A 23854-nucleotide genomic window follows, 5' to 3' on the forward strand; every position below is an offset into this window, starting at 1 on the left:
AGCACCTTGTCTACTTCATCAGAAGGAAGAAGCTGGAACCAATCCCACAAAACCGGTTTGCCACAGACCACTTCTTGCTCACTAACTGTATCCACAGCACATGGAATAACACTCCTAATGCATATTAAATAATAATGCAGCTTTCCCACAAACTTCATGAATAAAAATGAAGCACAAGCTTCAATAGGAATAACACACATGCAAAAAGGATTACACAAATTTGTTATTTATTTTCATGTCATGTTTTAAGTTATCTTAAAAAACAACACTTGACTTTGAGAATTTTGTTACCTTACATATTGACTGGTTCCTATAGAAATAAATTATACGCAAACTAAAAAAAAAAGTTAAATACTGGATGGGAAGAACAGTTTTCATTACCAGGAATCTCAAAAGTAATTTCAAATAGTAGAAAGTCATATTGATACAACACAATAGCAAAGCATGACTTAGTGACATGAAAATATGCTATTTCGAACAAATATTTTTTTACAGAGGCATATTTGTAATTTACAGCAGCAACATTTACTTAAACCTCCTTATGAATGAATGACATTTTAACATTTACAAACGAAGGATTAAGTTCTTTTAGATACCACTTCCTACTGCAAAAAGATGTAGATAACTGAACCAAAACGTCTTGAGATGCAGGAAAAAAGGCCATTATTAACTTTATTGAAATGCAATAGAAAAATTGTTAATAAGTATAATTAATACTTTAAAAGACTTCTTGTATCATGCTCTTTTCATTTTGTTGGAACAGGGTACCTGTTTGAAACTACATTTTTAATAGACACTAGGGATAATTATATGAAATACAAGAAAGTACTAGAACTTACATGCACACACAAAAATTCATCCAGTCAACATGATAGCACACAAGAAATGCAATACAGTTGCAAAATTATATGAAAATAGCTCTTTGAGCCAAATTCTACACTGATTCACGTCAGTAACCAAGGAAATATATTTGCCTTCAAAATGAGAAGTTGCAAGGAAAACGGCATCCATAAAGGAAGACAATTTTTTTAAAAAAACCCATGTTGGTGAGTTGGGGTTAGGCTTTAGTTTCAGCCAATCTGGTAGAAGAAGCCAAGCTCAGGGCAACTCTGACCATTTCTGTATCACGAGAAAGCAATGGCATAAGGCTATGGCACCCCTACAAATCAAGGACAAATGGATTGGGGCCTTGGTGCAGTTTGTGCTCTGCTACAGCAAGGAGAAGCTCTTGTTAGCACCTTCTAGCGTAGATCTTGTGGTCAGAGATTGGGTAGCTCTCCTTGTAAATGAACACTGGAGGAGCACAGGAAATGGGGAACAAATGTGAGGATGAGTAGTGTGCTGGAGGAATTTTTTTTTTTAGTCCACTCAGGCTATCAATATTGCCAGATGGTACATGGATGCTGAAGTCATGCGGAATTATCAAAACAGTACATTGAGCTGTACAGGAACACAATGGGAAAGCTACTTCCTTTGGGTTTGGGCCAAGTCAGGCCCTGACTTTTAGGTATCAGGATTGTCCTCCTCATAATACGGCTATGCTGGGGTTGTCTTCCTGGGTATGAGTATGTCCATTTGTTGTTTTTAACATGGGGACCATATAAATGGGAAGCCTTGCTAGGCTTAATATGTTTAGCTGAGAGGTTGGCAACCTGTGGCCTGCATGTAGCCCTCAGTCTTCTTGAATGTCGTCCCCCTCCCCAGTGTCTCCAATGTCTTCCTAGTCCACAGTGAGAGAGAGACCGGCCACAAAGATTTTCACTGCTCTAGCCCCCATGCCCTAGAGTTTCCCTGTCATTATTAAGATTCTTTTTAAAAAAGAGAATGCAGCAGCTAGAGCTTCTGTTGCTGCTCTAGCTGAGGCACTCTGTGGTTTATCTCCAAAAAGTAAGACTTGGGGTAGAAAAACCAGAGCACAGTGGCTAGTGTAGCAGGAGAGCCCTGTGGCCAGTTTCTCTGTCTCTCTCTGCAGCCCAGAAAGAAAACAGAAGCTGCCAGGAAACAAAGAGAGCTCCAAATATCTTTCTGTCAAGACTGAAGGGGGCTGCCCCCATGCCAGAGGAAGAAAAAACCTTCCCTGTCCTGGCAGTAAGGGGGCAGCCCCTTTTTTACCCAAGCAGAGAGATAGGGGCACTTTGAAAGTGCAGGTCCAGCTGGATATGTACTTTCAAAAGCATCCGTGTGTTCTGTGTATATAATCTCAGCTTCTTCACTGCAATACTGATGAAAAGAAGTCACTACCATTGCACTCACCAAGATGTAACTCCTCAGAGGAAACAGTTAACTGTGCTGCACTTACTGCATGAGGCCCTTGAGGGAAAGGAGGAGCCAATGGGAGTGCATGCCTTGAGGGAAAGAAGAACCAATGGGAGTGCATGCCAATTCAGTCATCCTATGGTCACCCCAGTGCATGAAGGGGTACGGAATAGGGGAGGGGCAATGGTGAGGACATCCAAGGCCCAACAAGGCCTTCGAGCTTCCTCTGACACAGTGGAAACCCTTGGGCAAGAAAATCGTGAGGAAGCAGCACTCTTCATTACTGGAGTTCTGGTTTGACAACCAGGAAGTTATCCCAATAATTCACCAAGATCCAGTATAATATAGAGGCTGTGTTGTGAACTGAGAAGTTCTGTGTTCAAATTTCATCGTATTTGTAAATTCAACAGGTGATTTTGTTCAAGACAGTATCACTCCCTACAATATTCTTCCCCAACCTAGTGTCCCCAAGATGTTTTGACTACAGCTCCTGTCAGCCCCAGCCAGCACAGCCAATGATCAGGGTTAATTAATTATAGTCTAAAACATCTGCAAGGCACCAGGTTGGAGAAATTTGCCTTACAATCGGGAGTAATACTAACCTAACTTACTATATTGAAGTGCTGTGAGCATTCTAAAGTGCTATATAAATGCTTATTAATAATATCTTCATCCTTATTATTCATATTAAAGCAAGTGAGGAGGTCACTCATGCTGTCACATCTGTGATATGTTCTGTTCACAGTGAAAATGTGCTAGGCAATAAAAGCAGCATAGCTGATGCCTTTCTTTCACTTTAAGCTGAGCCACTCTAGGCACTGTGGCAAGGCCACAGGCCCATCCAAGTATCACTGGCACTAGGGTGATATATATAAGGACCTTCAAGGAATTTGAGGAGTGTAGGGATTTCTAAGCCACTGTAATACTATAACATTAAGTCAGAGACAGTTGGTTATGATGTCAATTTCAGGGCACTTCGCTGCACTGGCATTCTCCATTAAGATGGGTGGATTCATGGATAGAAAGGTTGGAGTGTGAAGTCTTTCATGTATTTTAAGGGTGGGGGATGAGCCCCAGAATTGGTGGCACCCAGTAGCCACAGAAAATATGAGGGAACTGACAGACAACCAGAAAAATACTCTGGGTTGAAGTATCCTCTCAGGTGGCTTACCCTGAGACACTTGTAGGACTTTTCAAAGTGGGCAAGCCTATTGCCCAGTTGAAGGAGATCGATCCGACTGAGATTAGGAATTCGCATTGTGCACCTTGAGGGCAAGGAGAATATCATGGCACTCAAGGAATTGATTGGGTTGAGAGATCTTGGTCTGCAGATAGTATTCAGCACTAGGATGTGCTGCCACTTATCAAAATCAATTCTGGGAGATAGTTTAGAAAACTGGATTGTGGACAAGTTGTGGCACTGGGGTTGAAAGACTTCTGTGTTTCAATGTTATATACACCTTTTTGGAAGATCCTGGGCAAGTACAATGCCATATGGCTTGGTGTGGAGAGGAGCAGAGTCCACCATCCAGTTGGATTAAACACAAAATAAAAATGATTTAGTATTTTGCCAACTTCAGCCACAGATCAAACTTAGAAGTTGGTAGCATAGTCTGCAGTATACTTAAAAGTATTTATTGGCCAGTTCTCATAAGATCTTGTGGTGGCTGTCTCCATTCATGAACAGCAGCTTGCTGAAGATGTGTGCACCTGGTCTAATTTAGTCTCTCTACAACCTTAATTACTTAGAACATACTAGTAAATAAACATTTCTAAACAATTATGCATACGTTTTAGCCAACAACTGCTATTATTTCTGTGGGACTCTGAAGGCCCATCAATGCACTTTACAGATATATTTGATCTGCTTTTTTTCTTTTTTTTTAATAGGCATGCTTTTTACATGTGGATGGACAGTTTCAAGAAACTCCTATCTTTGTGGACTTAATGTCAGGACCTCCACCCCAGCAGGTTGGACCATGACCCTGAACTAGATGAGGAGGGGGCCAGCCAAGCCAAGGTGGACCAGCAGCACTGGAGGCAGAGGCACTGGATACCAGTCCATGGCCCAACATCAAGCCTGAGCCCATCAACCAGGACTCAACAAGTCAGGGATCCCTACATTAGAATCTCCAGAGGCAGTAACCCCTGAACTTGCTCCATTTAAGGAACCAGCCCCTCCACACCAGATACCTCACACACCCTTATGCTTGCCCATCAGTACTAGCAACAAGCCTGGAGGGAACTCCCTTTTGACAAGATATAGTCAGACTTGCTATAAATAGAGTTCATATTCTACAGTAACCTCTACCCTCCAAGACAAAATAAAGAAGGACTTAATATTACATTTCTTTACACAACATATGGCTTTGACAAGATCATCTGAGGGCAACTTCCTGTTAAGCAAGGAACCAACACAGCAGATATCGTGCCCTTTTTTGCTTAGAGTTTGTTTTTTTCAAACTCAAACTGAGTCAGATATACATCTTGGTCAGTGCTATTTTCAAATGGAGATGATACTTTAAGTGTACCTTTACTTTCTTCCAAGTAAATCTGCACAGGATTGCACTCTAAAACTGCTGTCACAAGTGCCACAATCTGGTAACCATCCCAAGAATTTAAGTTACTTCAAACCTAAAACATTAGAGAAAGATGAAATGTAAACAGTTACTGAAACATTGCCTTCATCCTGTGCAATGTGTCCTGGATTTTTCGGGACTGCTTTTCAGCTCGTATCTGGTGAAAATTGGTGCAGTTGTCAGCTGCTAAGGCAGAGATGTCTGCATCATTAAGAGAGGCTATTCTTTGTCTTAGGAAAGATTGTAGTCGGTGATCTGGAGGGAACCCGTAGGGATTTTCTTGAAATGCATGAACCTGGCTCACAACTTTTGCAATGTTTCTTAAAAGAAGAAGAGATGAATGAAATTTAGTTTTTTTTAACAGCTGATAAAGTACAAGAAGACTTAAATGCACAGTGTTATATATTTAATATTTAAAAACCATTTTTCTACAAAAGTATGCAAGGCATTCTACAATAAAATCAAAACAACACATTTCACAAGAAGCCAAAATAACGAATGTACTTTTTATTTCTGTTGTTCTGTATACTTTTAAAGAACTTTGTGCCAGAAGTAAAATTACCTAAGTTTAGTCCATTTATATGTGCCATTTCTCATAGTAAATCCTCCAGTTTCAAGCTGCTGGATGTGCATTGCCAGAACATGGGCTGATGGGATTGTTGGTGAAGTCTTAAACCTCTCTCCTTCCATTAAACACAAGCTGTCGCTTTTTAAAAACACCTGATATAATTTGCATAGAAACACATACAGACACATTAGAGCATGGCGTAAAAATCTGTTTCATAGTGGCAACATCTTTCCTTTAGTACACTATAATGAATATGTTGGGTACTTTTTAAGGAAAAAAAACCTAGATTAGAGAAGGAAATAATGTATGTGGGTAAGTTGTTCAGGGCTTAACCTGAGCCAGAGATTGGTTGGACTCAGTCCTGGAAACTGATTTTAATAATAGAACTCCAATCCTGGAGAATCAGAGAGAGATTGCAATTTTCTTTCTTTCTTTTCTTATCCCTCCCTCCCCCAAAGGCCGTTAAGTGGGTGTATGAGGAGACAACTGACTCTCAAGTCCTTCGACAGCACCTTCTCAGCCCCTGTTATACAATTTGTCAAGGATATACAGGAATACAGAACAGAGTCTATATGCCAGCAGGTTATTTCCACCTTGGGAAAAATAGCATTACCTCCAGTTAGGTCCATCTGTACAGGACACTATGACATTTGAACAACAGATGCAGAAGCACAGGTGTTTTATTGGAAATAGAGCTCATCTGGAATCCATTTCAGAAGCCTGTAATCAGGCTAGGAGAATAATTAAACTCACCACAGCCAACACTTCTGGTTTTAAGAAGCCAGATTCTAGGGGCAGAGCTCAAAGGTAGAAATGCAGCATAGTACTTCTCTTTAGAAGTTGAAAATTGTATTATAGCTAACAAGCAGTTGTCTCGCTGCGACTAGCAGAAATTTGGTCTTATGGAAAAAATAAGTTATTGTTGCCCTTAATGTACATTTGTAAAATCATCATCATCACCATCATCCCAGGATGCCTATCAGCAGGTGCTACAAAAACAACAACACAAAAAATCAATATCCTTCAGTGTTTGCAGACTACTCTGAAATGAGACAACTGCATATAGAAAAGCAGGTCAGAATGAAGCACATGGGAGGACAACAGAATCAAGCCAAGTGATCCTATAGTTTGCTTTTACAGAGATATCATTTAACTTTGCAGTTGTACTAAATCTAGTGAGGGAAAGGCCACTAGGAAACACAGAATAGGGAGTATTATTTTTAATGTACCTCAACAGCCTTTAGTTCTTCCATTATGTCAGATACTTTAGAAGGCAAACATTTCCAAACCTACATAGAAGTATATGAAACAAAAATATTAGTTTTTGAGCTGGAATACATAATTTTGCCTGTTCAAAATATTATAAAAATGACATTGCCTGGATGAACTGCAAAGTAAATATTTACTCACTGGCAATTGCCTCACAATGAGATTTTCCAGGCCTCTTAGGATTTGTATTGCAGTAGCAAAATTTCTTTGCTCATAGCAACATTTTGCAATGAAGAGAAATTTTGACAGTAAGTTTACTTGCAGCTGGAAAATAAATTATAATAAATATTTTACAAAATGTATCATCATTCAGTTAATGCCAAATATGCTTCCAGTAAACCTGTTACTTTTTGTTATACAATTGGGAAGGCATGATTATTAGAAAGTTGCAACTGGAAAAAGCTATATGCTGAATAAACCAACTATTTAAATGACTTGAAATGCATTTTCCATCAATGACTGTATCTAAAAGCTGGCTAAAAGAATTATGGTGTCAGACTAGATAAATTACTATAATTAACAAATCTTGCTTCATATGTTGAAACAGGAGATCAAGAAATATTTATGTTATGGCCTCTTCATTACATGAAACTCTGTCTCTATCAAACTTGTTATTGAACAGCAGCAAAACTACTGCTCTCTAATTGCTTGTTTTCTGATTACTAATTAACAATTATGTGCATTTCTGAGAAATGCTATACACAAGAATAGGAAATGCTATTAAAAGAAGAGTTAGCAATATTTCTGCTTTAGAAGCTGAGCAACAAAATCAATCAAACTTCTCTTATTGTAGTGTATGATGCTATCAAAATGACATGAGAATGAATTCCTTCTGTCAAAATTTTCAGAGTGAATATATGGGATAGGAATGCCGGGTATGCGGACACCACACCTTCCTCCTGTACTAATTGACTATTAAAGCAGCCCAGCAAGAATAACCCAGTGCAGGTGTATTTTAGTAAAAGGCAGCATCAGGAATTCGGGGCCATTGAATTGGCAAGTTGGTTAGAGCTTAAACTACAGCAATACAAACACACTGACCTGGTTCACATGTAACACCAATTCATGGGTGTTTAACCCATGAACTGGCGGGGCAGCCTCCCATGTGCTCACCACTTCTGTTTTGCATCAGCTTTAATAAACAATACAGGAATGCCCCATTCCTGTTTGATGTGACATGTGAACCTGGCACTCTGGGTTGTTGGGGACAAACAAACCATCGTTTTAACCCATGGTTTGTTGCTGGGTTAAAATGGAGGGCCAAATGTTAACTGACTGCCATGGCAGCAAAGCCTGAGCAACCTTGGGAATGTAGGGAATGGGGAGATAGGCTTTATTCTCTCTCTCCTTGCCATGGTGCTGACAAAACCCACTCTTGGAAGCTGATGTGGCCAACCTCCCTTCCCTTGAATGTTATACTCCTTAACGCCACTGCAGCTACCTTACCCTATTCATAGAAAAAGTAAACATGTTAACTGCATAAAATGAATCAACCACAAAGAATGATCTATGCACACAAAATTATTAATCATGAAATAGAAAAAAAGACTGCAAACCTTAGAACTGTAGCTTGTTACGATTTCAGCAGCAACCCAGGTACTGACACTGTCTGCATATTTTAAAAGCTGCAAGAGGTAATTGTCTTGGACACAGTTTTTCACAAAAAGGTTATAGACTTGAGTAGGCAATGGCCCAGAGGAAGCAGCTCTGTAAAAGAACAAGCATCTACAAAATTTAAATACTATTTATTTATCTGTGTTAGTAAAGACTAATGTTAGCAAACTCATTGTAAAGAAATCATAGCGACCCCAAACTGGATGGATATCCTGGACACAAGGTCTACACTCAAATGATCAGGGTCATTGTGTGATGGTCATTTGTGTCTAAGTCAGTTAGTCAGAAGACAGTTGGTTAATAACTGGAAGTGGAGCTGAGGACCAAAGAATTTGAAACATCTGAATCATCCTAGTCAGAAAATTAGGAAGAGGCAGAGGAAGATGCTCTTGTGGGTGATTGGCTGAAGTAAAGGTTAGGGAAAGCTGGTCTGAGGAAAAAGTTATTAAGAGCTTATTTAGCTGGCAAAGATTCTCATATGTATTAGGAACTGTAGCTAAGCATATTTAATTTAAAAACAGTATATTTAAGCAATCTCATCCTACCATTTGAAAAGCAACACTTTATTTCCTTATGTAAATAATTCCCTTAATAAACATCTTGATCTTGTTCATTTTATAAGCTTTTCTCTGATAGTGAGGTTTCTCCCATGCCTATGATCTACTTTGTTTTTAGTAGACTCTTGAGATACACAAACCAGTACCCAGTGCAAATGGCATACACTTAGAATGGAAGAATTCTGAGTCCAGGAATGAGTTTTGAGTACCAGAAAAAAATGGAGCTCACAATCCTTCCACACAAAAATCAAGTTCTGGTTACTCCAAGTTTTCTTCATTTCAGCAGTATATGTTAGGGTGGGTAGAGCTCATTTTGTTGCTGCTGTTGTTAAACAATTGGGAATTAAGTATCCTTGATGATGTACTGCAAATCATCCAAAGATCTACCAGTAGATCCATACCTACCTTCAACCCACCCCTGCACTGGAAGATTGGCTGCAGAATGTGCCTTTGAAAGGCCAAGTCACAGTTTCTTGCCAGGACAAATTGGTACAGTGAGACATACAACCTTTTCACTCCCAGCTGCAGTACGCAAGCTGACTAACACTATTCTATTAATCAATGAAAAATGTTATAATACAGAATAGATATGTGCTACCATTTTGATAAAATCTTTTGCTTACAAATGGATGTTCAGTATGTTTAATTTCAAACATTATCTGGGTAATATTGTCTTTAGAACTGTCTCTGTTGCTGTATATTGTTTAAGTCTCCTATGATATGTGAAGCTGGGTTAAAACTGAAGTCTTAAACTAATTTTATCATTGTACATATTGCATTAAAAAAGAGATATCCATTACACAGTATATAACTAGGCTAAGCAAAGCAACAAACTTACTTTTGGAAAGGTACACTTTTGTCTTTGACTCCAAGCGCTCTTGAATTTTGAAAGTGCACTGGATGACATTTATGGAACATTTCCTAAACAGAAAAAACTGATGCATATGATACCATTTATCATTTGTACATGTATAATTTTGTCCCTCAATGCCAACTTAGGCAGCCTTTCCAGAATGATACTCTGATCAAAGATACTAAGTGCTGTTGAAAGATCAAGGAGAATCAATAGGGCCACACTTCCCCACACTGTCTCTCATACAGTAAAGGTCATCCCACAAAGCAACAAAGAAGGTTTCTGTGCCAAAACCAGGTGTGAACCCCTGAAATGGAACCAGAAAATCCGTTTCACCTATGAGTGCTCGGAATTGGCCAGCAACCACCTCCTTGAGCATCTTGCTCAGGAAGGGGGTAATAGCCACCAGCAAATAATTGTTCACATCTTCCTGGTTCAAATCAAGTTCTTCAAAAGCAGTCATACCACAGTCTCCTTTAAGGCAGCTCAAACCATCCATTCTCTTAAAGAGGCACCTCTTGCACCCAGCCAGACACTTCCCACCCCTGCTACATGTAATAAGCCAAGAGGGGCAAGGGTCGAGCATATAGGTGGTAAGCTAGGCTTGGCCAAGCATTTGTCTACATCTTCAGGCCTTAATAACTGAGTCATATTCCAAAATTACATAAGGTGTCCTTGACAGCTCCTTTCACTGATCTATATTAACCATAGTATCTAGATTGTGGTGGATGCAAGTGATTTTATGTTCAAAGGCAAAGCAAGGGTTCCTTCATGCCTCCTACTGGCCATGATGGCCCAAACCATCCAGAAAAGCTCCACTTTACACTGGCACTGTAAAGATACAAAGGTGGTGGAAAAAATATTTTTCTTTGTCACCATCACCACCAAAGAGTTCAGTAGTGTGTCTTTCTGCTGGACAAGACCCATCACGAATTTTACTTGCATTCTAGCTGCCTCCCAACTTGCTTCACTGCCCTCAGGTGTATATGAAGGAGCTAAATGGGCTCTGCTCAGTGGGAGACGGCGCTTGAAAGTAATTGTGTCAACTGATCTCTGCATTCCACAGAATAACCAGGATTTCAAGAGGAGGGGGACAGAATGAGCATTCATACTGAACAACACAATGGAAGGTTCGTTTTGTTGTTGTTGTTCAGGAAATGTGTTAACTGACCTTGGGAGACACTAGGACACAGACTTGGTACTTATATTACCTCCAGCATTTGAAGCAGCCAGGTCACATAAGTGGGCTAGAGATGTTGCCAGCTCTCAGGGCCATAATGTCTTAAAATCACATTCTCAAGGGGCTTGATATGGAAGTTACCCATGAAGCCTGCAGCTTCATGACTGTACACTACACATGATCACTGGTGATTGCTCAGCTTGGCTTCATTCAACCACTCAGTTTCTGTGTTTTCACAACAATTTGAATACTGACTGTAAACTAGTCTCAAGATTAACGTTCTGTGTTCAATTTATCTTCTTAGTTCACAAAGCAAGACTGTTCTCCCTTTAGGTAGAAATGGATACATTTGTAATTTATAAAAACATTTAAGACACTATAGGGTTGAAAGAGCATGTGGGTAAATGGCCATGTGGAAAAGCTAGGCATGTGATTGGATATGGTTGGGTTTGACAGCATAGCAGCATCTAGCTTGCATAGTGCTAAGAATATAGCAACAGAGAAGTGATTGCATACAACTCTTTTCAGTTAATAAAAGAGAACTAATTTTACCTGCTCCAGCAGTGTCAGCTGATAGCAAAGTTGTTGTGCAGTATAATCTATTAAGAAATATGGTCCTCCATCTATTTTAGCATAGAAGCCTGAGAATTCTTCTTTTACATTTGTATAGCATGCCTTTGGTAAAGCTGATGCAATGCCATGTTGTCTGTCTCTCCGGCATGGTGCAAAAGCTTCACTGTCTTTTGAGAGTTTCCAGTTAAAGTTCTGTACAAGGAAAAAACGCTATTTGCTCCATCTATAACTTTACTCAAACAAAAATGAATTCTTACATAATCTACACATCTTAAATTCATAAACAAGGTTATATAGACTTAGACTTTGTCCAATAAACCTAGGTACCATCCCAACAAGGTTCTTTATCACAACACATGAGCAAACATTAACTTCTGAAGAGCTGCCTGGAATACTGTATCAGCTCCAAAGCCTGCACTAAGGGGGGTGGGAGGCCCCACCCGGGCTTCCTGCAAGAACAAAAACTTGCTGTTTCTTTTAAAGCTACATACATCACACAACCACCCCCTCTGTTGTTGTTGTTCAGTCGTTAAGTCGTGTCCGACTCTTCGTGACCCAATGGACCGTAGCACGCTAGGCCTTCCTGTCCTCTGCTCTCTCCCGGAGTGTGCTCAAGTTCATATTCATTGCATCAGTGATGCTATCTAGCCATCTCATCCTCTGCTGTCCCCTTCTCCTTTTGCCTTCAATCTTTCCCAGCATCAGGGTCTTTTCCATTGACTTTTCTCTTCGCATTAGGTGGCCAAAATATTTGAGCTTCAGCTTCAGTATTTATTTATTTATTTCATTTCTATACCGCCCAATAGCCGAAGCTCTCTGCTCATCTCCTTCCAATGAGCAGTCAGGGTTGATTTCCTTTAGGATTGACTGATTTGACCTCCTTGCAGTCCAGGGGACTCGTAAGAGTCTTCTCCAGCACCACAGTTCGAAAGCATCAATTCTTTGGAGCTCAGCCTTCCTTATAGAACCCCCCCCCCCAGTCCTTAATAAATTGGACTGCTGCTACAATGTCTCTCTGACCAAGTGTCAACAGACAAGAACAGAGGGCATAAAAAATTTGAGCAACTGATCCCCTATAAAGATTTTAAGATCCAGCATCTTCCTGCACATTTGAGGGCAAGAACTACGAACCCACACTGAGCAGTGAGATTCTGTCACAGCCATGTTCCACATCCTCCTTCCTACCCTGGACTCCCAGGCTGGCTACCTGGCAGAGCTAGAGCAACTATGTACTGCGTGTGCATGCATGCGTGCGTGTGTGTGAGAGAGATAGAGACAGAGCGCTTTTTGGGTTTTATCTTTGTATTCAATAAATATAGTGTTCCTTGCCTAATCCCCCTTATAAGAATCTTGAACATTTTTGAAAGCTGGGCTTTATATGCAGCAGGATGGATGACCCAGATGGATTGTCCCCTGTTACGTTGCCCCTTTAGTGGCAACCCTGTTGGTACCAACTTCCTTTCCTTCCGCCACACCTTATCCTTAGAGGCCATACTCTTTGGTGTCATCTTAACACAGCTAGTTTAAAATGCACCTGCTTACCAGAGAATAGCAGTTGGGGATCATATCTCCAACCTATTTCCCAGAGCTGTGTGCCTATAGGCAGACTTTTTGAGGTTTTCCAATTTCCAGATTTTTCAATGTCATTATCAACATACTCTATGCCAGTTGCAATCCAGCCTCCACCTTAGAGAACTCAAGACAATTTTGTTGCATCTTTATCCAAGAAATCTTTAAGAGTCTGTCTCTCCTCATGTATATTATTGCCATGCCCAAAAGTGTATTAAAAAATACCACAACTTCTGCATTTCCCTGCTCAGTGGCTTCCTTCACTTCCATCTACTCTTCTACTTGAACAGAAAAACTTCTTGCAAACACTTGTGACCAAGTTTATAATTTTCTTTTTTTACTGTAGGCTATGTAATCATTTCAGGAGGATTTAAAAGAATTTAATGGCAATTAGGCCACTAAAATGTTTTTCCCCACTATGAGGCCAATAACATTACCTAGAAGGTCTTTATGGTAGGGAAAACACTATTTCATAACTATCAAATTCAATGTATTTCAGAACATTTAAGTGAGTTAATTAACTTGTACACAGATACTTTTTTAAAACAACAACAACAGTAGTCTCTCTCTTTGAGGCAAGGACTATGTAATATTTTGGATTTTTTAAATGTTGTTTTGTACCAATCTGTAGTCTTTCATTCAAATATCCTATATTACAGATGATATAAAACCTATGGTCAAAAACTTCATGTGCAGTGCAATCTTATGCATATTTACTTGGAAGTAAGTGTCACTGTATTCAAGCTTACTCCCTAGTAAGTGTGTTTATGTCTACAGTGTTAACTGTTTATTTTTTATTTATTTTCACCAGGTGCACTCAAGATGGCTTAGAAAAGACAGCCTTATAACAACATAAAAACCAAATTACAAATATCGGGCAATATCCAATGCCACCCATGCACCGGCAGGACCCACCTTCTTCAGCACAACAGGAAGACATCACTTCCTAAAGCAACCTGAAATGAGCCAAGATGGTTGTTTCCAGAATGGAGCTCTGCTGACCTGTCCCATCCCGTAAATGAGCATTTTGGCTCATTTCCGGGGTAGCTCTAGGAAGTGGTAGCTTCCTATTGTGGTGGTGGTGAGTCCCGCTGGCAACATAACCAGCAGAGGTGCGTGGGCAGTGTTGGATACTGTCAATGTATCGTAAGACATAACCATAAAGGAAACTGTATTCAAACAAGAAAGCCAGGAAAACATTCAGCCACATGCCATTTTGAACATCCATGTTTTCACTAAACACCTAAAACACCATAGTATTGGGACCTGACAGATCTTAGTTGAAAGAGCATTCCACAAAAAAAGACTCTACTCCTAGAAGTTGCCCATCTTCCCTCATGATCGAAGAACCCGGAGCAAAGCCTCAGATGTTGAGCAGAGCATGCTGAGAGGAATATATGGGAAAAGGCAGCCTCTCTATGATACCCAGGTGCCAAGCTGGTTGGGGCTTTAACATTAAAACCAGCACCTTAAATTGAGACAGGAAATGAACCGGTAGCCAGTAGAAATCAAATAAAATAGGTGCAACGTGTTCTTGATGCCCGGGCACTATCAACAACCTTGTGGCAGCATTCTACACCAGCTGACATTTTTGAATGCTTTTCAAGGGCAGTTCCACATACAGCATTTTATAGTAATCTAATATGGAAGTCACTGGGGCATGAAGGACAGTGACAGAGGCCCTGAAGAATCAACCTGCTGTCCATTTGGATGTAGCTGATTCCCAATGCTATGGCATGGTGCCCTCCAAAGATAGGTGTTTTGCCAATCTATGGAATAAGACCATTTTTGGAACTGTAAGGCATTCAAGACGGCTGAAACCTAACCCAAGTGCATTGTTGCATCCTATACCATTAATGGGGTAATGAATTGTCTAGATCAAGATTCAAATCTCTATGTAGACATAAAGCTTATTTGATTACCTTGGCAAGGCACTTCCTCAAGAGACAAAGATACATTGTAACAAACTAAGACCTCGAGTATGGTGGGAAAGAGATCTCAGTAAAAATAAACAATGTGGTACATGTTCCTTGCCCATAAAGCGAAATAAAGAAGCCACATACCTTTTGTAAAATATCTTTTGAGATCCTTCTGCATGAAGAGTTTAAAGATGGTGTTTCATTGATCTCCTCCACTTCTTCCCATTCTTCCATCCTGTACGACTGAGAAATGTTGCTCCCTTTCCTGCTAGTAATGCTGTCAAGTAATGACAGCAACCATTTGCCATAGCCATTGAATGGAACTACCTACAAAGAGTCCATAATTACATTCTTCTATGGATTTATACTTCAAATTGTAAATGCCTTAATTTATCCAAAATAAATCCTGTTTTACTAGAGTCATTTATAAACAAAATGCATGGATCCCTAAGGCATGTTTTTTTCCTTCTCACTTCAATTATATTTAGAATGAAATTCTCTTATAATGCTGCTGCAATCTTACACATCATAACTTACTTTGATTTAGATGACATTTACCTTAAGCTTCCTGTCAAAACAGTGAATTACCTTGGAAATGATAAAGTCTTTTAGTATACTCGTAAAGCCAGGGTTTATTGTAAAGTCTATAGCATAACAGTCTTCAATCCAAGTCTGTAGAATGGAGAAACTGCGGTGGTATATTTTGCTAAGCAATGAACAAGATTCAAGGCTTGAACTAAGAAGAACAAAAAGCTGGTGAATAAATGAACATTTATTATATACTCAAGCCTGAATAATTATATTGAACTATTGAAAGGATGTTCTATATTAGCTTGTCACCAAGAACAGAAACCATTTATTATTTTATTCAAACACCTTATAAATACATTTCTCTAGGCATTATATAAAATGTAAAAGCATGAAAAATACAAATAAAATCCCAATAAAATCTATCAGCGATATAAAACTAATAAACATGCCAGCACAACTAAAACGTCCATCAGATATGACCATGAGATAAAAGTGTAGTTTCATTTGTTAGAGCTTAATAAGACAAGAAAAAAGAGCTATTGAAACTGTTCAAAATGAGAGTGTTCAAATAAAGGAGAACGCTCTCTTTAACTTGAAATTGTCTCATATTCATAAGAAAATGTATACATCTCTCCATATCAAACTTAAATGGATGCTTTTAGTTAAAATAAAAATAAAGCAACCATTCACAATTATGAGGGGACAGAGAGAGGGCTTCTAACATGGCCATGTAGTCCACTGAAATTTATTTGAGTTCAACATGATTTCAACACATACCTGGGTAAGGTGATCCTGATTCTATCAAGGAGAAATTGCAAGAGTTCTTCTTGTGTGCAGAAATAACGAAAGGTGAAGAGGAACTGATGTACATACCCTTCTAAAAATGCATTTCTGCAGAGTACAAGGGAAAAAAGTCAATTTCGCAAGCTCAAGTTTCTTGGAACATCAAAAAAATTGAAAACCCAAAGGAATTAATTCAATTACTATGTCATGTGATTTCCTGCATTTCCTATCTTTCTTTAAAATAGGATTTCATTTTTTTAAAAAAGAAACTGTATGTTTAAAAATGAGTGGCATTAAAGAACAATCCTACATTTGGGGGAATTGACAAGATCTACACTCTCTACAAATGCACCAATGGAGCAATTATGTAATGAGCATGAAAGTAAAAAGATTCCTGATGGAGTGCTCAAAAAGAGTTGCAGTCCAGGGGAAAAAAAAAAAAGCATACCTCAATAAAACAAGGGCTCTACTTGCCTTCCCCAACCATGACATGACAGAAAACATTTCACTGGGCTCGAGAGTAGGGGACAACTCCCTCTTGCCTCAATTGTCACAGTGAGAAAGACAGAATCCTGCTTCTCTATGCCTAAATTTGGAAAGGAAGAATTGCTAAAAGTGGGCAAGGAGGTATATTAGCTTGGGATTGCTTCCTTACTTTAGCAAAGTAGCAGAAGGGATATATACTCTAATTTGTTTGTATTGCTCCACAACCATTACTCTCCTTCCAATCGTGGCACTTGTGCAAATTAACAATTCATATAGGAGCATATTTGCACTTTTATTTATATACTATGCCACTAACTTAGCATAGGAAGACCCTGGAGAACTCTGATCCCAAATCCAGGTAGACTGGGGTTCATCTTCCTCCATAACTGGAAAAGGGAGGGAAAGGCCTTGTGTGCAGACACACTTAAGTCCCTTTCTCAACCAGGGTTTTTTTTTCATTTGTCTGCTGACAAGCATTTATGTTCCATCACCACAGACTGAAACTTATCCCAGACTGAAACTGGGAAAGGCTCCTGTTTGAAATCCTGGAAAGCTGCCAGTTAGTGGAGACCAGGGGAGGGGAACCACAGGCCTGGGGGCTAAATCCAGTTCTCCTGGGGTTCCAATCTGGCCCTCTGGGGTTCCTAGATAGCCATGCCCCCATCCCTGGCCCCTCCCCCTCCAACCACCGATCATTTGGTGGTTTCCTGACGTTTGTGCAATTTCTTCCCCCTTCTAAAAGACTGAAACGCCTCTCCCAAGGCTTAGTTACTGGCAGCGAGAGCTTTCAACTAACAACGTGTAAGCCAATGTGGCTTCACAAAAAGCTTAGAGATGACCTGAAAACAAAAAAGGACACATATAGGAAGTGGAAAGAAGGCCAAGCAACAAAGGAAGAGTACAGGCAGGTAGCACAGAATTGCAGAGATGGCGTCAGGAAGGCTAAAGCTGAGAACGAGCTGAGGTTAGCAAGGGATGCTAAAAACAACAAAAAGGCTTTCTTCAGATATGTGCATAGTAGAAAGCAGAGGAAAGAAATGGTTGTTCAGCTATTAAATAAAGATGGCAAAATGATAACAGATGACAAAGAAAAGGCAGAGGTGCTCAGTTCCTACTTTGGCTCAGTCTTCTCCCAAAAGAGGGTCTAGGACCCCCCTGGGAAAGGCAAAGTACAGGCTGAAGGGGCAGGATTGCAGCTTGAGATCAATAGGCATATGGTCAAGGAACATCTAATTACTTGGAATGAGTTCAAATCTCCAGGGCCAGGTGAAATGCATTTTAGAGTAATAAAGGAACTGGCAGAAGAACTCTCAGAACCGCTGTCTATTCTCTTTGAGAAATAATGGAGGACGGGCGAAGTGACAGATGACTGGAGGAGGGCTAATGTTGTCCCTATCTTCAAAAAGGGTAAAAAGGAGGAACCTGGGAACTACAGACCAGTCAGTCTGACATCAATCCCTGGGGAAATTCTGGAGCAGATGATAAAGCAGTCAGTCTGTAAGCACCATGAAAACAATGCAGTGATTACTCGAAGCCAACATGGATTTGTCAAGAACAAGTCCTGCCAGACGAATCTGATCTCATTTTTTGATCAAGTAACCTCCCTTGTGGAACGTGGGAATGCTGTAGACATAATATACCTCGACTTCAGCAAAGCTTTTGACAGAGTGCCCCATGATATCCCGATGAGCAAACTAGCTCAAAGTGGGCTAGATGAAACAATGATCCGGTGGATCCACAGTTGGCTACAGAATCGGACGCAAAGAGTGCTTATCAATGGGACCTTCTCAAACTGGGGAGAGGTAACGAGTGGGGTACTGCAGGGCTCAGTCCTGGGCCCAGTGCTCTTCAACATTTTTATTAATGACTTGGAGGAGGAGGTGCAGGGAATGCTGATCAAATTTGCAGATGACACAACATTGGACAGGATAGCTAATACTTTGGAAGACAGAAACAAAATGCAAAGTGATCTGGATAGACTGGAGCGCTGGGCAGAAAACAACAGAATGACATTTAATAGGGACAAATGCCAAGTTCTGCACCTAGGAAAAAGAAACCAAATGCACAGTTACAAGATGGGGGATACGTGGCTCAACAACACTACAAGTGAGAAGGATCTTGGAATTGTTGTCGATCACAAGCTGAATATGAGCCAACAATGTGATGTGGCTGCAAAAAAGGCAAATGCTCTTTTGGGTGGCATTAATTGAAGCATAGCTTCCAAATCCCGAGAAGTACTAGTTCCCCTCTACTCAGCACTGGTTAGGCCTCATCTGGAGTACTGTGTCGAGTTCTGGGCACCACACTTGAAGAAGGATGCAGACAAACTGGAGAGGGGTCAGAGGAGGGCAACAAAGATGATCAGGGCACTGGAAACAAAGCCCTATGAGGAGAGACTGAAAGAACTGGGCATGTTTAGCCTTGAGAAGAGAAGACTGAGGGGAGATATGATAGCGCTCGTCAAGTACTTGAAAGGTTGTCACAGAGAGGATGGCCAGGATCTCTTCTTGATCATCCCAAAGTGCAGGACATGGAATCATGGGCTCAAGTTGGAGGAAGCCAGATTCCGGCTGAACATCAGGAAAAACTTCCTGACTGTAAGAGCAATATGACAATCAAACCAATTACCTAGGTGGGCTCTCCCACACTGGAGGCGTTCAAGACGAGGCTGGACAGCCATCTGTCAGGGATTCTCTGACTTGGATTCCTGCATTGAGCAGGGGGTTGGATTTGATGGCCTTGTAAGTCCCTTCCAACCCCACTATTCTATGATTCTATGAACATATGCTGGCATTTTTTGTATTTTTGGCCCCAGTCTTTTGGCCCCCACCCACCACTGGAATGCAGCCCCCAAGAGCATCTATGAAATGAAATCTGGCTCTCGGGCTGAAAGAGGTTCAACACCCTGGCATAGAGAATGCATAACTAGTTGTACCAATGTTGTGACTCAAAATAAGGCAGCTTCCAATGTTCTTCAGGTAGCATAAAACATATGAGCTTAGGATGTCTCGTTTCCATTAAATAGCAGGGTGAGACAGACACTATCTCTTGTGGAACTGTGGAATAGGCTGTACCTGGAGTAGAGATATGCCATTAGTCCAACTGGTGTTCCAGCTTGCAGGTTTCTTGACTGATTTTGATTGTCACTACATTGGGTTTTATTTATATTATAGAAAATGAGCATGCAGTCTAAGGAGCTGATGGGCAGTGATTCGCTATTTCCCATGTTAACCACTGTAAGAAGGTCGTATGGGTCAACTCCCCATTTTTCTGTATGCATAATCTGCAGGAAAAAGAGAAAAAGGGGACAAAATGGCCCAAAGGACAAGACACTTCCAACAATGATATGGGGGGGGGCAGGGGAGAGAACAACACAAGAGCACTACTGATACACAGGTCACTAGGCACACAAACGCACTCACATATCCTCATTGTGCTCGCAGAGGTCTCTCAGTCCTGAATAGGAGCAGTCTTTCTCTCGTAGATAGTGGGGGGACTTCCAGATGTTGCTTAGCTACATCATCACTGACCATGCTGTCTGGGGCTGATGGGAGTTGGAGTCCAACAACATCTGGAAGGTCACACAGTTCCCACCCCTGAGACATAGTCCAGCATCCAGTTTCTGACAGTGGCCAGCTGAGCTCATTGTTATGTGACCAGGATGGGGCCACAAAGGCAGGAATAGGTTTTTCTAAATGGATGGGATGCTAGAATATGTCGTCTACGCAATAAACTGGGTGTCCTTCCTTCAATGACAAGTATACCGAAGGGTATATAGTCTGCATAGGGCACCCCACTACTAAAGTATGAGAACACTACCATTTCATATAATTCATTTGTCATTGTGACATGTGCCTATTATATTAATATTTGCTTTTATATTGTTAAATTTAAACCAGGTAAGATAGGGTTAAAAGTATGCCAGAAAGTGAGTGAAGCGTGGGAGCGGCCTGTATGTGTGTGGGGATTCTGAGCTTATATAAGGAATGAACTGACAGTTAGATAGTCAGATTGGGCCTTAGGGATCATGGAAGCAACATCTAGTTAGTGGGGTTTGTGTATAGGATTTTAGAAGGTGTAGAGTAGGTAGGGAAGTTAGAACCAAGTATTAATGAATAAATAACATATAACTTGTGTTAAAAAATTCAAAGGGTATCAAGGGCTACTAGTCATGATGGCTGTAACTATCTCCAGAGTCAGTATGCCTATTTACACCAGTTGCTGTGGAATATGGGCAGGAGAGTATTGTTGCACTCATGTCCTGCTTTTGAGTTCCTCGTGGGCAACTGGTTGGCCACCATGTGAACAGAATGCTAGTCCCTTGGTCTTATCCAGCATGGCTCTTCTTATATTCATATTAGAGACAGGACCTCAATGTTCAGAAGCACTGTACCTCTGACTGCAAAGACAGAGAGAGAAAAAGACAGAGACAGAGCAGTGTGGGGAGACATTTACTTTTCAAAATCCAAGGAAATTCAATCATCAAAAAACCTACCCGTTTAAAAGACCAGACGATAAGGCTATCTCACGTTGGTCCAAACTCCACAAAGCCAGGAAATTGGAAGCTAAGGCGGATGCCTTATCTGACGTGCCTCGTGATCAGTCACGATGTTCATAAGGCAGTACAGGACCAGGGCAGCGTTAAGCATCTGTGCTGGTCCCGGGCACTCCATCCTCCCAATCTGGATTTGGGACTGAAAGACCCAGGAAAAGTGTAGGTGCATGGAGGGTAAGTTGTAAGCAAGCACAATTTGTGACACTGCACAACATCATGGCTGGATGAGGAGGAATAAGCTGAAACTGAACCATGACAAGACTGAGGTACTTTTGGTGGGAGACAAAAGGAGGTTGGGGGATGTTGACCTGGTGTTGAATGGGGTACAGCTAACCTTGAAAGACCTGGTCTGCAGACTGGGGGTCATTTTAGACTCCCAGTTGTCTATGGAGGCTCAGGTGTCAGCTGTGAGCCAGACTGCATTGTACCAACTGCATCTGATACGGCAGCTGCACCCCTACCTTCCTGACCATCTGCTCCCATTGGTAGTACATGCCCTGGTCTCCTCTCATCTAGACTACTGTAATGCACTCTACGTGGGGTTACCCTTGAAGACAGTTTGGAAGCTGCAGCTGGTGTAAAATGCGGCGACTCGCCTGATTAAACGCAGCCACCGGCGTGCTCACATCACTCCAGTGCTGGAAAAAAACTCCAGTTGTTTTCTGGCATAAGTTCAAGGTGTTGGTTTTGACCTTTAAAACCCTATGCAGTTCCAGCCCAGCCTATCTCAAGGAGCGCCTCCAGCAACACCAGACAGGCCACTAAACAAGATCAGCCTCGGATGGCCTCCTCTCTGTCCCATCAGCCAGGACAGCTAGGCTGGTGAGGACGAGGGAGAGGGCCTTCTCTGTGGTGGCCCCCACTCTGTGGAACTCCCTCCCTAGGGAACTCCACCATGCCCCCTCTTTAGAGCTTCTGCCACGCACTGAAAACCTGGTTATTCAGGCAGGCATTTGGTGTAGGTTAGGGTATTTTTAAATAATGTTCTAATGTATAATTTTACTGTTTTAAATTGTACCACTGTACAACGCCCAGAGTGGCCAGGTGACCGGCCAGATGGGCGATCACAGAATTAAATAAATAAATAAATAAATAAATAAAATCATGACTGATCACGAGGCATGTCAGATAAGGCATCAGCCTTAGCTTCCAATTTCCTGGCTTTGTGGAGCTTGGACCAACGTGAGATAGCCTTATCGTCTGGTCTTTTAAACCAGCAGGTTTTTTGATGATAGATAATCAGTTTCCTGGATACTTCTCCTGTAGTGGGTTGAGAGAACCAATTGAGCATATTGAGGTTTGCTGTAACCCAAAGAGAGTAAAAGGGCTGAAGCTTGTGGGACAATGGGTGCAGCTGTCCCAGAATGAAAGAAGGCAATCCGGAGGGGTTTGGTTCCCAGTTTCTGAGGAGGAGGCTAGGGAAAGGTGGAACCTCGGGTGGAACATCACAGTCATTATGACAGGGATTCTGTCTCTTTCACACACTGCCTATTACAGATAAACACAGAGAGAGATTTTAATATTCTGGAACACTATAGCACGACCACAAACAAGAAACCAAAATGGGACTGTACAGATTGATTCTCAGTGGTTCCCATTTAGTTCTATGGCACACAGTATTGTTCCACCTGAAATAAGCATAGGGAATGAGAGTGGAAAACAATGGGAATGGTGTTGATGAAGAGGAATCCAACTTTCCACATTTATCTAGCTAAGAGTAATGTTACATTGCACACTTTCACTCCATTCCTCCAACACTGAACTGTCACATATATGAAAACTTCTACTGCCACTTGCACTGATGTAGAAACAATAGGTATCAATTTCCAATTAAAAAATAAATCAAAGAATTACCTGTAGATACTTCTTCACCAGTTCAAGAAACTGTACCTTTGATTTCATTTCTTCTAGCTGTCCCCTCAGCTTGGGCAACATAGTTTTCACTTCACCACCTCCAGATTTAAAAAGTGCAATGAGGATCACTTTGTCTGCATTAACACAGATGCACAATTGCTACAGCGTAGTCTTACGTTTACAAACTACAAATATACCTTTGCTTCTTCTCTCTTTATGCAACAGCCTCTGGTAGAATTTTATACTCTTTCTGTAATTTTTCGTCTCAATCATTATCAGCTGTTCAAGTTCCTGGTGGGAGGACGGAGGGGAGTTAAAAGTAATCTTATAATGATGAAATGGTTTTTCTTCAGAGTCCTGATAAGCAGAAGCTGGATTCAGTAAGCATCATAACAGCAAATTCCTCAAGATACCTAGTGTTGCCTCATACAATGCCTTTGCATTCTCTTTTAAAGCAACGTATAAAAGATAAAACTAAATGCTGTCACACTTTTACTTGCTATTTTTAGCAGGCAGCCATATAGGCCTAGTTCAGACTACAATATTGGTCCAATTAAACAATGGTTTATCAGACTGGGAAAAATTTTGTTTCTGTTCGTTCCCAGCTCCTTACCCTAACTCTGTGACAACTGAAAATGGAAACTGTGGTTTAAGGGTTTGCTCCAAACCAAGATATGATCCACCCTAACCTGGTTTGGAACAAGCCCT

At 40.9% G+C, this 23854-nt stretch overlaps 1 protein-coding gene across 1 annotated transcript in view; it reads right to left on the reverse strand.

The window, feature by feature from the left end:
* Positions 1 to 4141: 4141 nt before the first annotated feature.
* KNDC1 (kinase non-catalytic C-lobe domain containing 1) overlaps positions 4142 to 23854 on the reverse strand; it is a 122999-nt gene continuing 103286 nt past the window's right edge. The window contains exons 22-34 of the mRNA XM_084845921.1: positions 23344 to 23437; positions 23147 to 23244; positions 19812 to 20020; positions 16246 to 16359; positions 15526 to 15673; positions 15082 to 15264; positions 11429 to 11641; positions 9682 to 9764; positions 8229 to 8379; positions 6814 to 6936; positions 6633 to 6692; positions 5398 to 5555; positions 4142 to 5155 (exon numbers count right to left, since the gene is read on the reverse strand). Coding sequence (XP_084702047.1) covers positions 4924 to 5155; positions 5398 to 5555; positions 6633 to 6692; positions 6814 to 6936; positions 8229 to 8379; positions 9682 to 9764; positions 11429 to 11641; positions 15082 to 15264; positions 15526 to 15673; positions 16246 to 16359; positions 19812 to 20020; positions 23147 to 23244; positions 23344 to 23437 — 1866 coding nt within the window. The 3' untranslated portion in view covers positions 4142 to 4923. The remainder of the gene's footprint in view (positions 5156 to 5397; positions 5556 to 6632; positions 6693 to 6813; positions 6937 to 8228; positions 8380 to 9681; positions 9765 to 11428; positions 11642 to 15081; positions 15265 to 15525; positions 15674 to 16245; positions 16360 to 19811; positions 20021 to 23146; positions 23245 to 23343; positions 23438 to 23854) is intronic.

This window comes from Heloderma suspectum, chromosome 3 (assembly GCF_057233095.1).
Source record: "Heloderma suspectum isolate Gila_16-S chromosome 3, 16-S_ref, whole genome shotgun sequence".
NCBI lineage: Eukaryota > Metazoa > Chordata > Lepidosauria > Squamata > Helodermatidae > Heloderma > Heloderma suspectum.